Source organism: Dermatophagoides pteronyssinus, unplaced genomic scaffold (genome assembly GCF_027571235.1).
Source record: "Dermatophagoides pteronyssinus isolate colony J.1.1.1.1 unplaced genomic scaffold, Derpt_VIB-CSIC_2022.12 sq0023, whole genome shotgun sequence".
Classification (NCBI taxonomy): Eukaryota; Metazoa; Arthropoda; class Arachnida; order Sarcoptiformes; family Pyroglyphidae; genus Dermatophagoides; species Dermatophagoides pteronyssinus.
In genome coordinates, this window is record NW_027461547.1 from 263365 (window position 1) to 277158 (window position 13794).

Here is a 13794-nt window from a genome sequence, read left to right on the forward strand (position 1 = left end):
AAACAAACAAAAATAAATTGAATATTTTTCCAAACAAAGAACAAAAATAATTTAATTCCAATTTTGTTCCAAATTCCATAATTATCTATCGGACACAATTTGATAAAAATAAAATGTACAAAAAAAAATGTTTAGCGCTTGCTCCATTTTTTGATTCATCATTATCAATTGTATGGCGATTGCGCTCATTCGTACGTTAACACATGCAATGATGATGTTAGAAACAGAAAAAATAGAGATAACTAAAATAAAGAAAAAAAAGGAGTGAACATTATCCCGATGATGGGAAATGGAAATGGTTATGGCACATACATACACAAACACATTGAAGATTCATTCACGATCCAGGATCCGATTTCATCATACAAACCACATGTAAGATGTGTATAGTAAAGTAAAGAAATTCATATAAACGAAAACACACAATTCTTACATGTGTTCATTTATTTAATGTGATCGATTCGATGAATAAACGCACAAATATTTTTCAAGTTTTTCTTTTTCTTCAAAATCAAAATCCAAAAATTTAACCCTGTCAATATCAGATGTTGAATTTTGACGGCAACAACAACAACAAAAACTTGGAAAATAAAATTTTAAATACGAATAATGAATAAAGGCAGTGAAGCTAACATTTATTGAATTCAATGATTTTAGACCTTTTTAATTTCTCTCAACAATTCATTTTGGTTTATTGATTTTTGTTTTTGTTTGAAAAAAAAACCATTAAATTGATCTATTCTGTTTGTTCGATACAATCATCACATCGACAATGGACGAAAAAAGATCCAATAATAATAATGAATAGGCAATCAACTTAAAATTTGTTTTGTCTATTTGTTTGTCTTTGAAATCTTTGAAACACGGTGACGAAAAAAAAATATATCCCCAATAAATAAATAAATAAATTGGCAACAATAACAGCAAATATTAATCATTACGAATGTCACGAATTTCATCATCATCATCATCATCATCATCATCATCGGATTTACCGACGACCATAACAACAACAAATAAACGACAAACAACCATAAAAACCGCAGCAGTCGCACTTGGCAACATTCAACACTCATCTTCATCATCATCATCGTCGTCGTCGTCGTCGTTGTTAGGTTTAGCACAGAAATTATTTTATACAATCAAACAGGCAATTAGTTCAATGTTTGTCTGTCGACTATTGACCAATTTGATTTCAGTATCAAAAACTTCAACAACAACAACAACAACAAATGCCAAATCAACTGATAAAAATAATCGAAAACAATATTGGTGGTGGTTTCGGTCACCATTTTCCAAATTATCATCATCATCAAATCATCATGATTCAAATTTATTTTCATTTTCATCATATCAATTAAATCTTTCTGAATTCTCATCACCATCATCATCAACAACAACATTTCAAGTGGCTTCCAATTTATTATATGATTCAGTTTTAAAAGATAAAAATAATAGCTCATTGAATAAAATTCAAATATCCAAAGCAACATCTTCATCATCATCATCATCAATAAATTTAGCTCAAACAAAAAAATTATGTCATCATAATTTAACAAAAACATTTTGCTACACAAATAAACGGCCGCAGAATCATGACAGAAAATCAAAAAAATCATCCATTTCATCAATTCGATTAGGCCGTGCATTTGATTATTATAAAAATATTTGCAATAATAACAATAAAAATTCATTGAAATTATCATCAAAAGAAAAATTATCATTTGCATTTAATATGGATCAATCATTCAATAATAATAATCATGATGATAATACTGATGATTCAATAGATATTAATGATCAACAACAACAACAACATACGAATGATTTATTAGCACGTCAAAAACGATTTCGAATAACTGAAAAACAGCTAACATATCTTACGCATAAAATTGTAAGTATTTTGATTTTTAAAAAAATTTTGTAATTAAAAAAAATTCTCAATTCTAATTTTTCAATACTATTGTAATATTCTTCTCGCCCACGTCAAAATTCAAACAAAAATCCTTTTTTTTCCAAAAATAGCCCCAAAACAAAAATCATATTACTATTTATCCAGGAATTTTTTTTTTCTTCTCACTCTTTCTCGATTCTGCAATATCATCAAAATATTTGTATAAATGTTATGTAATCTAAGTGTGTAGGTGTGTGTGTGTGTCTAGAATTTTCAATGATTATTCTTTATTCATAAACACACACACACTTTTTAATTCAAAAAAAAAGAGTATAGCAATTGATTCTCTCTATATGTTTTTTTTGGTTTTGATTCACGAAAACGAAAATCGAATACAAACGAATGATGATGATGATGATCTGAGTTCACATTGACGTCACACAAACACGCTATATAAATGATTTTTTTCTCGATTTGATAATAGGAAACATTTGGCAGACGATAAAATTTAGTTTCTCTTCCTCCCTAAGTTAGAGATTTTTTCCCCTCATTCTTCATTCGATGTGATTTTTTCCAATAGTTTCTTATTGATGAAAAAAAAATTGAAATTCAAATCAAAGATTCTTTTTTGAACATGACCCGATATACAGGGTTTGTACATTTAGTGTAACGTAAATTTTTTTTCAAATTCGATTTGATTCAAGAATTAACTCGATCAAAATGTGAATGGCTCATGTGCAGATAGATACAAAAAAAAAGTAAAGAAACAGCGGAAAAAAACGTAAATCGTTTGACGTCATACGGATTCGTCATCATTGATGATTGTCGAACTAAAAGAATTCCATTACAATTTGTTTGAAAATCTATACAACTTTTTCTCTAGTCCCAAAAATATATACCAAATGACGAAAGCAATCTATACGGAATAATGATACCGCAATAGATATGAATCAACATAAACAAGGTCATACGATATGGTGCAAACAAAACAAAACAAAAAAAAATCCGGGATTTTATACTAACGATGCAAAAGCAGCATAGAGAGAATGTTTTATTTTCACTCTCTGAGACATTTTCATCATAGTCATAAATCTCTCTTCTTTTTTTTTCTTGCTGGCTATGCGATTCTGTTAAGAAAATTTTTTATGGTATTTTTTCCACGTTGTAAATGTTCAGAGAAAAAAAAATAGATTTTCAAATTGATTTAGATTGAAATAATTTTTTGATAGTAATCAAAATTTCGATTACATTTACAATTTTTTTTGCCACCTTTATTAATGATTGAATTGTAATACAGAAACGGACCATATATTAATATATTCTAGACCAAAAAAAAAAGTAACCAAGATTAATTAAACATTCAAATCACAATTATCAATGTCGATTATTCTATCTAACCTAAAAAAACATTGTATGTGTCGAATTGAATTCATTCCGAATCTACTCTGCCAATCACAATTTATATTATTACTAATTAGAAATTTTTTCGTTTTTTTTTAGTTTCAAATTGACAATAATGTCAAATATGTAATTTCAAATACACATTTTTGCAAACAGTTGACTTACTGTTTATAACCAGATATAAGATCCATTCTGATCAAAAATATTCTTTTTCGATTTACATGATAATTTAATTTCATTTTATGTATGTGTTTTTTCTCCTTACAAACGGGATCAACCCAAAAAATTTTCCTTATTATCACGATATTCCTCCTAAATATTTATTGAGACGTTTTTGATATGGATAAGAGTTTATTTTTTGTTAGTTTTTCAGCCCATGAAATTATTTTATTATTGGACACTGAAATTATTGTTGTAAAATAATATGATTATTTTCAATACACCTTTTCCATAAAATCAAAATCAATGAAATTTGTTATTAAATTCATCATATTCATTTTTTAAAAAAAAGTTAAAGGGGTGAATTTTATATACAAAAAAAAACGCCCATGTTATTTATTAATCATAAGTAATATGTAAAAAGTACTAAGTTTTGAAAAAAGTAATTTTTTGTTTTTGTTGTAGAAATATATTAACTATCTATCCCATCCAGATATGCATTCACATGTCATTTTCGTCGTCGTGATTTTTGTCTTGGTGGTCGTTGTGGACGTGGAGAAGGATATCGAGTTTTTTGTCTGACGTTTTGAATATTTTATTCTTGGTTTTGGTGATGCTGATGATGATGATGATGATGATGATGCAGTTGATGCTATTTTTGATGATGATTGTGATGATACTTGACTTGAAATATATGATAATTTTGCTGGTGATTTTTCTTTTTTACTTGTCTTAATTGTTGGTGATGGTTGTTGCGGTGTTATTGTCATTTGCTGTGGTGGCAAATTCATTGGTAATTTTGTCATATCCATTGGTTGTGGTGGTATATTCATTTGCAATGCTGTCATTCCAGGTTCATTCATTTTCATTGTTTGTTGTAAAAATTGTTGTTGTTGTTGCAGTTTTAATTCTTCTTGTTTTCGTTTTAGTTCTTCTTCTTGTTGTAATTGTTGTAGTTGCTTCATTTCTTCTACTCGATTCAAATGTGAACGATAAAGAAAAGTGCTTGGACCACCAGTTCTTTTATCCAATGCATCAACACATAATGGTAGATTTTTAAATGTTTGTACTTTTAATCTGAAATTCAAAAAACGTACTATTGGTACGGCTGTTGCAAAACAAAATAGAAAAAATATCATATATATTAATGTACTTCCCGTTGCCATTGCCCATATTTCTGTGTGTGTGTGCAAAAAAATGGATGATTAAATTTTATTCATTTTTGTTTTTGACACATAAACAAATAAATGAAATGAATACATACCCGATGACCATTCTGACATATCTGGTATATGGTTTTTTGTTTTGTTTAGAACTTTATTTCCCTGTTTCAAATCGAACTAAAAAAGTATTTTTTTGACATTTTTATATCTGAAATAAAATTTTCAAATTTAATTTAATTTTGTTTTTTTTCGTTTTATTTGCAAAAATTCATAAAAAAAATTGAAAAAAATAAACAGGAAAAACTTTTAGTAAAATTAGAATCTGAATATGAAACAGAATTGGCAACAACACCGGATGAAGAGGTATGAAAATTTTGTTTTTTTTAATAAAAATTTTTATTATATTTTTGTTTCTGCATAAGTGTGTCATCTGTATAAGTGCAAAAGCAACAATGCAAACATTTCCATGTGGTCATCGTGTTGTTTGTCGAAAATGTTTTGTCAAAACAATACAGATGGTTGTATCACAACGTATATTACCATTAAGATGTGTTATTTGTCGTGCAAAAGTATTACGATTAAAACAAACAACAACCGGTGGTTTTTGTTGCGGTTCATTTGGATTCAATCGATCAAATTTATCGAATCTATCCTCAACATCATCATCCAACAATGGTAATAACAACAATAGTAAGATTGATTTAAATTTAATACATTGGATTACTGGTGGTGGACAATCAGAACAACATTCACAACAAATACCAATACCAACAACAACAAAAACAACAAAATTGACAACTATAAAACAGCCCATAAATATTATTGATAAACATGAGTTTAGACAACAACAACCAATCAAAATACACAAAAGACCAAATAGTTTATCATTACAGACACCCCAAACATCAACTTCATCATCATCATCATCATCATCATCATCATCATTATTATTACGTTTACAGCAAACAAAATCATCACCAACAACACCTACAAGTTGTTTGACTGAAATATTTAATGTACAAAAAGCATTATATGATGATTGGGAAAATGATAATAATAATAATAATCAGGAGGCTATAATAGCATTGCCGCCAATAGGTTCCACCTCTAGTGATAGAATACAAATTGATGATGATGATAATGATGACGATAGGCAAACATTTACACAAAAAATACCTTATAATAATGATACAAATAATTTAGTTATTAATACCAAAAATCATCAGGTAAGATTCTTTTTTATTTCATTGATTTTTTTTTGTTCAATTATATGAAAATTTTGGAGAGCTGCTGTTTATAATGTTGCTGGTTGCTTTTTTCAGGAAAGTAAAACATTAACAAACGTTATTATTAATTTTTCATTGAAAAAAAGTAATAATAATATTCACCGATCTCAGAATTATCACCTTTTTAAATAGATTGATTTAACACTGTATGCCTATTTATAAAAATGGCTTTAATTATTTATTTAAATTATTTTTCAAATTATTAATTCAATGGATAAAAAATATGGAAACAAAATAGAAAAAAAATTATTAATCATAAATTTTGCATAATTTCTATGTATGCAGTCAGACATAGTGTTGACTACCACAGACACTAAAAATCATCATCATTCAATCAATCAAAGGCCACAGGTTCTGGATTTAGAATCTGGTATTGAATGGCATGAACGACGCCTACAACGTCTATTACGACGGCAACAACAACAGCAACAAAAACAGCAATCTTCTCCAAATTATCATTATGAACAAAACTCATATCGATGGAAAAAACAATCATTACCAATATCGGCCAGTTTTCCATTTTGTTCACCATACATATCAAATGATAATCAACAACAACAACAACAACATCATCATCATCATTTGTGCCATTATTATAATTATTCTTTTCATCATAGGAAAAGGAAACTATCATTATCAAATGGATATTTACAATATGGGTGGAACAACAACACCAATAATGTACAATCAATTCAAAAGACTCAATCAACATCATCATCATCGTCAGCAGCAACAATATCAGCAATCGATTCAATGTGTGGATCATCATATCGATTACCGAAAACAAATCAAAAACAATCCAAAATTGAAGCCAATTTCATCGGACAACGTAAATTACAATATCAACAACGTTCGAAATCAACGTACCTGGTTCCGATAGATGAAGAACAAGATGACGATGATGATGATGAATATGATATCTTTAATATGAGCCTAATAAATAAACACGAACAAGATGAATTACCCGTTCATATTAATCATCATAATTCAACACAATCATTAATTATTAATTCATTAACATCATCACCATTGAAACATAATTCATCACATTATCAACAATCATCATCATCATCATCATCGATATTATCATCGTTGATCAATTCTTCCATATGGAATATTTCATCATCAAAATTTGATAATCTAAGAAAATATCGTTCAGATAGTTTTCTAACTGCTAGTCAAAATAGCCAAAATATTACTGCCATAAACAGTAGACATAATAAAAAATTGTTAAAAAATAATCAATCGATTCAAATGAAATTATTGGATGATGTTGATAATAATCGTATTGAAACACCCGATAATAATAATAATAATAATAATGATGAACAAATAATCAACAAAAAACGATGGCATCAGCGAATCATTCGATTTCGTCCATCATCATCCAATCTGACATCATTGATGAATAAGTTGTTTCGATCTAGATTAGAACGACCATCTGCTAAATCGTCATTGTTATCATCATCATCACCATTGCTATCCTCCCAACAACCATCATCATCAACAACAACAACATTGATATTACATTAAATTTGTCCATGTAAATTTTAAAATAATTTATAAAATTATAGAATTTTGTTCTTGAATTAGAATTAATTTTATTGTTTAGAAACTATAAAAAAACTATATTGATTGTTGTATAATTGAAATAAATTTAATTTCAAACTTTTGTTTGTTTTTTTGATTTAAAAATGGTCACCATAATTTGGAAAAGTTGAATTTGTTTCTGTTTCTACTTTTATATAATTGTATGAATCAATGAATAGTGGTAGCAGTAGTATCAGTAGTGATCATCGTCAATCAAATAAAAATTCATCAATTTCATCATCATCATCATCAGTGAGCAATGTCGTTTCTACGATGATAAATCGTTCAGCCAGTGGTAAAAGTTGTAATAGTATTGCTAGTCTAGGAATCGGTTCAGGTGTATCAAATTTATCGCCCAATGAACAACAACAGCGAAATTTATTGAAGAAAAAATTGGACATTGAATTAGTGAAACCTAAACCGGAAAATAGTCAACATATGAGCCATGATCATGGTTCACCTATGTATGATTGTATTCTATTCCTAATCTATTGTATTGAACATGATCGTTTTGCTGTTACAAATGTTAATGATGATCATCAAACTATTTGGTTACCATTTGTAAGTCGTGATGGTAATGATTGGAGTAGAGCATCGGAACTTGGATTATTATCAATGTTTGAAAAACGTGATCCAGATGGTGTTGTCACTAATCATGTGAATATTTCACATACAACAAAAATGATTGAATTATGTCATATACAAACAGTATCCGGACGTTGGATTCAACGTGCCACACAATTTATAACGATAACACGTTGTCAGAAAACATGTCAACCAATTAATTCAATACAATGGATGAATGCAGGTAATATTTTAAAAGATGATAGTGCTATTTGGGGACCAGAATTTCGTAAATATCTTGAACATCTTGAAAGACATTATTCGGAATTACAAGTGGTTGAATATCCAATAGATTCTGTATTACGTTATCATTTAACACATAGTAATGAACGTTCGGATAAACAATCAGTGACCGCTATTTCGGGCCTGATGAAAGCACGAAATCTTTCATTGAAATTATTGACCGATCTTTATGAACACTATATACGACATACATTTCCATCGTATTATATGAATTTTGGTTCATTTAAAATCTATCTACAAAAATGTGGTCTCAAATCGGATATTATTTCTGCACAAGCAAAATATATGTTTAATTGTTGCTTAATACGAACAAATCGTGATTGTAATGGTGCAACATATGTTGATTTCCATGATATATGTTATCTATTATTAGTATTGGATCCTGAAATTCCAGATGATAATAAATATAGACAAGCATTTGTTATAAATTTTATTGACCAACAAAATATGTCTGATTCATCAGAAGATGGTGAAAATAATAAATCATCACATAATGTAATGCCACAAAAATCAAAACATTCTAGTCTTAATAAAGTGCATTCAATGGTTTTATCCGCTATGAATCGTCAACCTAATAAACAACCAATAACAAAGACGGCTAAATCAAACAATGTTGGTGATATGAATGAATCGATAATTGGTCCGACAAAGCTAACCAAAAGTGTATTTGCAAAATTAACTAAAATGAAGAAAAAACAAACTGAACGATTAGTTTCAGATAAAGCTAATCTTACACGTGGTCTATGTCGAAATTGTCGGGTAAAATCATTCGAATATGGACAACATTGTATCATGTTTGATTCGATGGGTCGATGTGTGGAACCGAAAATTATTCTTAATGGTAGATTTAACAATGAAAATTTTTTAAAACAAATTATTAATTTTTGTGTAATTTATAACAATAGCTGAAAATCAATTCATACCGATTAGCAAATTAGAAGGAAATAAACTTTATTCCGCTGAACATGTTTTCAAACCGGATTCGATCGGAAATATATTATTCGATTATATGCGTAATCGAAAATTTTTAGCAAACACTTTGTCAACTACCGGCATACAACATCATCCAACGGCAATTATGCCCGATGATGATAATACAACCGAACGATTAGGAGGTGCAGGCAGTATGGATGATGTAGAATTTTTGGATATAAATGCTATACAAGCTATTTGTGATTGTGCACGTAAATTACTCAAATATGAACCAAAATTAATAAAACGTTCTGGATCGACAGTGATTATTGGTGATATACGTGGTGATTTTGATACATTACTAACGATGGAACAATCATTATGGCCAACAGTACCGGTTATTGCACAGAATCTAGTATTTCTTGGTAATTATACGGGCAACAGTAAAAAAACAATTCATGATTATAATATTGAAACGATTATCTATTTATTTGCTGTGAAATATCTTTGTCCAAACAAAGTAATTCTATTGAAAGGTATTAATGAAACACGTGCATATAATGAAAAAACATTATTAGTCGAATGTCGTAATCGATATGGTGATGAACGAGGTGGTCGTATATGGCGAACAATTAATCAAGTATTCGATGAATTACCATTTGTATGTATTATTAATGAATCAATTGTATGTGCATCATCCGGTATACCAAAAGATTCATTAAGACATAAATTATCAACATATTTTGATAGCTATGTAATGGATACAAAATCATCAACAGTTTGTGGTAATTTTGCTAATAATAAAGAATTTGCCCTTTTTCAGCATATACTTGTCAATATTCCTGAACATACACAGCCACCACAAAATCACTCACCATCGGAATCCAAATCAACCCATCTATTCAAAGAAAATCCTGCCTTACCGAATGGATTTATCTTTTCACGTGAAGCATTTCTACAATTTATGTCATTGAATAATTTTAGCTATATGATTCGTAGTAATGAAGAACCACCATATACAGCATATATGATGAATGGTTATCATTTATTAAATGATAATCGATTAATTTCAATCATTTCTAATATTTATATTGATGAATCTGGACAACAAAAAAGAAATAAAGCTATCGTTGCATACGTTCATCATCCGGATGGTCGTATACAATTAAAACAATTGGAAAATGAATATCAAAAACAGTCAACAGCCAAACAACGAATGTCTCCGAATGTTTTTTTCAATAAAAATCAATGATGCGAAAGAAAAGAGAGAGCAAGAAAAAAAATCCAAAAATTTTTTCATCATTCATCCAACGGATTGAATTAATTGATTTAATCCATCAAGAAAAGAAGTGAAAAAGAGATAAAGGGAATGTAAATTCAATTAAAAACTAAAATTTTTAAATGCCAATTATTCAACGTGTTTGTGTTTTATTTCATAGCCCGACAAATTGAGTAAGAAATTAAAATTTGTTCTACTGATTCTGTGTGTGTGTGTGGGTGCTGTGTGGAAAAGAATGAGAAATAGAGATGGTTAGTGATATATATCATCGTATAACAAAATCAAATATAATCAAAGAAGAACCAGATTTCGAGGTTACGAGCATATTATAAGGTCACACGAATAAATTATATTGGCCATAATGACGACATTCACCTATGTGGAACAAAACCAAATACTCTACGTCATCATTGATATTATCTTAATCATTCCTTTAAGAATTTAGGGCATTTTAGTTTTTTTCTCTTTATCATTTTTTTTTCGAACGACGCATGTATATTTTCGATAAAACTGACTACGGATGTTGTTGTTGCTGTTGCTATCGACGTTTTTTTTTTTTTTTTGGTTCCAAAAATAGAAACACACTACTCATAATAGCTATATGTGTGCTATCCATGCCGACATGCATGGTAATTCCGGACAACAAAAAAAAAGTTGCTCAGTAAACCAAATCTATTAATGTTTTTATTTTTTTGTTATCCAAAACAAAACAAAATAAAAGAAAAATAATTTATCGATAATTTAATAATTTGCTATGATTTTGAAAGTTTTGTTTTGACGATGATGCTAATAGGAAACTTGAAAAAAATAAATTCTATCGATCACACGTTCATCCACTATCAGCCATAATTTACATTAATGTATACGAACAAATATGTAGAATGAAAAAAAAAGCTAAACAAATGTGAATACATTTGCCTGGCAAACCAGTTATTCAAGCATCGCTTGTTGTCCACACAATAATAATGATATGTAAAAATGTTGTATACATTTTTATTTATTCATATTGAACAACATTCCGTATTTTTATCATCATCATCATCATCATTACCATTCGTTGGCATCGAAAATCATTCATTTTCTTTTTTTTGTTCATTAAATTTTTTCAATCATCAACAAATATCATGAATGAAAACGAACAAAATACTAATCATCTTCAATGGCCCGATTATCTTGTATTTATTACAATGTTATTGATCTCATGTAAGTATCTTTTTTATTATGAATTTTATATGAATTGAAAAAAAATGTTGTTTGATAGTATGCATCGGGGTTTATCATCGTATGACTGGTGGACGGCAAAAAACTACTGCGGAATATCTTTTGGCTGATAAATCGATGGGAGTATTGCCAGTATCATTTTCATTAATGGCTAGTTTTATGTCGGCAATTACACTATTGGGCGTTAGTGCCGAAGTTTATTTTTATGGCGCTCAATTTATACTTATTAACATATCATATATAATTGGTTCACCGATTGCTGCTTATGTCTTCCTACCAATATTTTATAAGCTTAAATTGACCAGTGTTTATGAGGTATGGATTTACACATTTGAAAAATTAAAACAAATAAAAATATTATTTCTTTTTTTCTTCAGTATCTAGAATTACGATTCAATCGTTCGATACGAATATTAGTTTCTGTCATTTTTATTTTGCAGATGATATTCTACAATGCGATTGTTCTATATGCACCAGCATTAGCATTAAGTGCTGTCACCGGTGTCAATCGTTGGACATCAATTTTTTCGGTCGGTATCGTTTGTACTATTTATTGTACGATTGGTGGAATGAAAGCCGTACTTTGGACTGATGTTTTTCAATCATTTCTAATGTTTTTCTCGATGGTCACCATCATAATCAAAGGAACCATCGATGTTGGTGGTTGGAACGTCGTGTTTGAACGTGCTATGAATGGATCACGTCTTGAATTTAATAAGTGAGTTTTCCATAGATTTAAATTCATTGTGATTATTGCGAATTTCTTTCAAATTAGCTTCAATCCAGATTTTACCGAACGACATACAGTATGGGGTTTAGTATTTGGTTCAATTTTCATCTATATATCAATCTATGGTGTCAATCAGGCCCAAATTCAACGATTAATGACGGTAAAGAATCTTCAAAAATCTCAGCAAGCATTGTTCATTAGTTTACCATTAACATCGATGATCAGTTTGGTTACCGCACTCACCGGTCTTGTGATGTATGCTAATTTTTACCACGAAGATCCACTAAAATGTGGCTACATTAAAAAACCTGATCAATTACTTCCATATTATGCTGTTAATCGTTTATCAGAATATCCAGGCCTTCCTGGATTTATTATTGCCGGTATATTTTCCGGTTCATTATCTACGGTATCATCATTTGTTAATTCATTATCGGCTGTCACTCTTGAAGATTATTTGAAACCAGTGTTTAAACGAGATGAAATCTTCACTAAAAATGAAGTTATCATTACCAAGTTATTGGCACTATTCTATGGAATATTATGTGTAATGCTGACCATTTTAGCTGATCAAATGACCGGTTTATTACAAGCATCGTTGACATTGTTCGGCGTGGTAGGGGGACCATTGTTAATGATTTTTACTGCTGGTATCTGTTTCCGTTCGGTAAATTCTAACGGTGCTGCCACCGGCTTTATCGTTAGCCTAATATTCGGTTTATGGATCGGATTTGGCAGTATGTTGTTTGGAAAACGACCCGAACGATTGTCGTTATCTACTGAGCTTTGTTCCGATAGCCAGTCTGGTAATTCTACAACTATTCCATATTTTAAGCCAAAGAATATCCCATATGAACCATCAACATTATTTTTCTATAATATTTCCTATCTTTGGTCAGCTGGTTTTTGTTGGGTTTTAGGGTTGATTGTAGCCATTGTTGTTAGCTGGTGGACAAAAGATTCGTCCATTGATGATGATAATAAAGAGCGAAAACAAATACAACAATCTCTACTTCATCCCTTAGTTCGTCGACGGCCTAATATTGATCAATTATCATGCCAGCCAATAATGAATGACATCCGGATGAGTACGATTGGAAAGAAAAGTTTGCCAAATGTTGAACATGTTCCCAATGGAATTATGTATTAAAAGTTATTTGATAATTATTAACATTCCTTTCTATCTTTCAACATATTTATCGAGATAATTATATTTTGTTGTTTCTTTAAAGTCTAATATTTATACATTTTTTTTGAATCAGAGTGATTAAAAATTAAAAATTTGTACTTAT

At 29.5% G+C, this 13794-nt stretch overlaps 4 protein-coding genes across 5 annotated transcripts; 3 read left to right on the forward strand and 1 right to left on the reverse strand.

Annotated features, from left to right (window-relative positions):
- The first annotated feature begins 146 nt into the window (after window positions 1–146).
- LOC113791837 (uncharacterized) lies at window positions 147–7575 on the forward strand. The gene is made up of 4 exons (XM_075823110.1): window positions 147–1894; window positions 4915–4980; window positions 5040–5843; window positions 6189–7575. Exons 1-4 carry the CDS (start codon window positions 944–946, stop codon window positions 7434–7436), a joined length of 3069 nt encoding a protein of 1022 aa, XP_075679225.1. The 5' UTR covers window positions 147–943; the 3' UTR covers window positions 7437–7575.
- On the reverse strand, window positions 3808–4878 carry LOC113791809 (uncharacterized). 2 transcript variants are annotated; one of them, XM_027341640.2, is made up of 2 exons: window positions 4719–4878; window positions 3808–4631 (listed from the first exon to the last, which is right to left on the reverse strand). In XM_027341640.2, exons 1-2 carry the CDS (start codon window positions 4735–4737, stop codon window positions 3931–3933), a joined length of 720 nt encoding a protein of 239 aa, XP_027197441.2. In that variant the 5' UTR covers window positions 4738–4878; the 3' UTR covers window positions 3808–3930. The 2 variants fall into 2 exon arrangements, with proteins under 2 accessions (XP_027197441.2, XP_027197442.2); XM_027341641.2 differs by having other exon boundaries at window positions 3808–4562; window positions 4719–4838.
- A 40-nt stretch (window positions 7576–7615) lies between the features above and the next one.
- On the forward strand, window positions 7616–10536 carry LOC113791968 (uncharacterized). Its single transcript, XM_027341823.2, has 2 exons — window positions 7616–9201; window positions 9266–10536. Exons 1-2 carry the CDS (start codon window positions 7665–7667, stop codon window positions 10522–10524), a joined length of 2796 nt encoding a protein of 931 aa, XP_027197624.2. The 5' UTR covers window positions 7616–7664; the 3' UTR covers window positions 10525–10536.
- A 670-nt stretch (window positions 10537–11206) lies between these two features.
- Window positions 11207–13793, forward strand: LOC113792122 (putative sodium-dependent multivitamin transporter). The gene is made up of 4 exons (XM_027342016.2): window positions 11207–11754; window positions 11813–12087; window positions 12150–12490; window positions 12548–13793. Exons 1-4 carry the CDS (start codon window positions 11676–11678, stop codon window positions 13650–13652), a joined length of 1800 nt encoding a protein of 599 aa, XP_027197817.2. The 5' UTR covers window positions 11207–11675; the 3' UTR covers window positions 13653–13793.
- Window position 13794: the final 1 nt, after the last annotated feature.